Raw genomic sequence first — 3403 nt, 5'->3', positions numbered from 1 at the left:
TGCTGGGGTCGTTTGATCCCAGTACTCTTTCCTGCCATAGCAGGGGGTTGGACTAGATGAACTTCTCAGGTCACTTCCGAGCCTAGAAACTATGAAACTATATCAAGAAAGTAGAATAATACCATCTGATATTCTGTCCTGGTCTGTTATTTTTGGGGTTGTCTCTCACTTAAAAGAATTCTGCTCTATCTGGCTGCTCTTTAGTTTATATCAGTTTGTGAACCATGCACTTACTCATGAGCAGTTACTCATAAGTAATGGAATTACTTATGAGTAACTGCTGATTTTCATAATTGATTTACAGTAGATGAGCAAATCAGTTCCCTCTGAAGATGCTGAGAATTTCACATTCCAATATCCAAAACTGGCAAGTAAACCTTGCCATATCTTAGCTCTAAGGTAACATGACACAGCAGAATAAATTCACATCATAAAGGTATTAAAAACTTTTCCTTCTTATATGCTTATCATCATTTTTTCCGTTGTAATTTTATTCTGTAAATATTCTGAGCAGCAGATCTTCACTAAAAAAATAACATGGGATTTGCTTTTGTTAGCTGTTTGATATTATTCCAGATAACAATTATGTAAACCATGCAGATAACCACTATTCTATTCATCCCTGAATTAAAGAGAGACTTAAAACTGGTGTCCCAAGTTTGCCCAAATTTGTTTTTTAAGAGCTATTGCAAGCTTGCTGTGTTTAAGGAAAAATGCTTTACTGCTTGGGCCCTTCATATGTTAGCAAATCGAAAATGACAGCTTAAAAAGAGATCTTACATAAATAAACAAATATACCTAAGTAGCAGGGAGAACATACCTTAGGAAAGAAATCATTTCACTTTCATACATACAAACAGCTGTTTTTTGTTAGCAACAGCGAGTGGAATACAATATTTTTACAATAATACTTTCAGTGGCATCTTTTTAAATGATTAAAAATAGAAGTAAGACGACAAAATAAAAATACCACTGTGAAATGAAACAGACCTTTTAAAAGGAAGAATTATAATCTAGAACCTTGGAAATTGTGTTAGTGGACAGCCTGCTCCAGTTGAATATCATCAGACCAGGAGGAGCTGTAGTGAACTCAATACTATGTACAGTATAAATAATCCCCATATTTTGAGCACCAGGCATCATGACCAGCTGATATTTTCTTTCCGCAGGACCAGCTGTTCCTGAGAGTGCCTGGCTGGAGCCATATGATCTTATCGGAGCATTTGAAAGCAGTACCGAAGTGCTGACAAAGAGTCTGCTGCAGCAATGACCGTCATAGAGGAAAGTCGCCCCTTTGCCCAGCAACTATCCAATGTATACTTTACTATACTTTCACTTTTTTGTTTTAAACTTTTTGTTAAAATCAGCCTTGCCATACTAAGTCATTTCTACATTGTAAAAGGGAACCGTAAGGAGGCAGCAAGGATAGCTGCTGAGTTTTATGGAGTTCCACAAGGGCAAGGTATGTTTGTACTTGTTATCTTAGTTTATCACTGCTGTTTAAATAGCTAATTTATTGCAGTTAACTGTTTATCTGCTAGCAGAATCTATTTTAAACTTCTCGTAAGTCAAATGGTGTGTCATTTTTGTTGTTATTTTTGGTTTTTTAGTATAAGGTATCTGATATCACAACAAGAACAATTTGCTTATATTGGGCCAGTTTCTGCCATTCTACTTAGTGGTGCTTTGAGTAGACGTTTTCTCCATGAGTAGCTTTTCCATATATGCAGAAGGATGGTAGAGTCTAGTGTATGATGGACAATAAAATCTGCTTGTTAGAATTTTTTGTTTAGGTTATAACAAAAACACATCTAAAGAAGATTTTCAGGTAAAAAAATAAGACAATATGATTTCTTAAATGTAGGTTAATAGGAGGTACTGTGTAACATTTAAATTATACTAAGTACTGTTTGTGACTCCTGCAGTTAAGATTGCTAATACTTTCCATTCTAAGACCCTGTTTCTAGTTGTTTATAATGTTGCTAGTCTTTAGCTAGTTAGGGTAAAGTGTTCTGTGCCAAACGCCTGATTTGGGCTGAAATTTTTAGAACATATCAGGAAGACAAATCATGCATTTTAGAGAATAATTTTAGAGAAAAATGTGTTGTTTTTCTCAACGTGTTTTCCTTATTTTTTCAGTATTTTTCTGAATCTTACAACTGTTTCTTTGAGAAGATGTAACCTTTCCAGGACTGGGTACAGGGACTTGAAAATTTGCAAGGATGATACCCTCATGGCAGTGCATTTTGCCATCCTTGTAGAAATTCACCCTAAATTTTAAGCCTCTGAACATTACACTGTGTACTTGCTCAAATAGAAAACTGGTGGAATTATTCTTTGAAGAGTCCATCTTTACAGAGCAAGTGCACAAGGTTATTTCTTACTTTCTAATCACACTGCACATGCATATTCCCATGTTTGTAAGGATGTGTTGAGCATGCTAGGCTGCTCAACACATTCTTCGCTGGTATGAGCTTTTCTCAGAGCCTGGGACCACGGTGGCATTGGGCAATGTAACCAAAAACAAGAGGATGCTCTCCTTTTTATTGTAATGACCCCAATACTCATAACTACAGTACTATGGAAGGGAGGAGGTAGGCTGTTTTGGATACAGAAGGGCAAGGAGTAGAAGTGGGGAAACACAGCTTTCAGGGATTTCAGAAATTTGTGTATTCCAAACTGGGATGAAACAGACTTTTTGTATCTAACCAAAAAAGAGAGAGACTCTCACACCAAAATGGGAAATGCACCTATTTTGTTCAAAATAGGACATAGTCCATTTGACAACCTGCCTTCCCAGATAGAGAATTAATGTCAATTAAGGGGCTGCCCCAGGAAGTTCTGGCATTGAGTCAGGATGCTGTAGCTTTGGGTCTGTCCAATCTAGAATAGACAGAACCCATATCTCCTAGGAACCTAATCTCTGAAACTGTTCTACCTGCATACATAAAATAATACATTTTTCAGGAGTAGAAAGGAAGATGGCAGAGGAAAAGAAGTAAGCTCTTGCTCAGTAGTTAGAACATTCACCTAGAATGTGTGACAGTCTAGTTCAAAGCCCTAATCCCAAATGTGATGAAATAGAGATTATTTGAACCTGTTTCTCACATAGCGAGCTTCCCCTAATGGCAAGCTCTTGGATATTCTGGTGTGGTCTCTTCCTTTCCTAGCAGAATTTTTGTTATGGAGCCACAATGCCTTACTCAAGGATAATTTTATAAAACTCGGCATGTTGGGTAAGATTTGGGTGGCAAAACAGCATTTCCAATTAAAACTGTTTTTGGCAGAAATTCCTAGCAAGTTCTAGAGAGGAGCTTGTGGGGAAGACCAATACAGGAGTTGGGTGAGGGAAAAGGATTGGAACAGGGTTAGAGGGAACAAAGGTAAAAGGAGTCAGATTGGG

At 37.2% G+C, this 3403-nt stretch overlaps 1 protein-coding gene and 1 long non-coding RNA gene across 3 annotated transcripts in view; both read left to right on the top strand.

Moving 5' to 3' along the window:
- Nucleotides 1-3403, top strand: part of ASB5 (ankyrin repeat and SOCS box containing 5) — an 89617-nt gene that overhangs the window by 13617 nt on the left and 72597 nt on the right. For both annotated transcript variants that reach the window (XM_019521807.1, XM_019521808.1), the window contains one exon: nucleotides 1170-1462. In XM_019521807.1, coding sequence (XP_019377352.1) covers nucleotides 1267-1462 — 196 coding nt within the window. In that variant the 5' untranslated portion in view covers nucleotides 1170-1266. The remainder of the gene's footprint in view (nucleotides 1-1169; nucleotides 1463-3403) is intronic.
- The window catches only part of LOC109300914, a 6035-nt gene continuing 5555 nt past the window's right edge, over nucleotides 2924-3403 (top strand). The window contains exon 1 of the long non-coding RNA XR_002098368.1: nucleotides 2924-3383. This is a non-coding gene — a long non-coding RNA (uncharacterized LOC109300914). The remainder of the gene's footprint in view (nucleotides 3384-3403) is intronic.

This window comes from Gavialis gangeticus, unplaced genomic scaffold (assembly GCF_001723915.1).
Source record: "Gavialis gangeticus isolate Ggan-Ray unplaced genomic scaffold, GavGan_comp1, whole genome shotgun sequence".
Taxonomy (NCBI): Eukaryota; Metazoa; Chordata; order Crocodylia; family Gavialidae; genus Gavialis; species Gavialis gangeticus.
The sequence above is the reverse complement of the archived record's forward strand: the minus strand, read 5'-3'. Positions and strand labels throughout refer to the sequence as shown.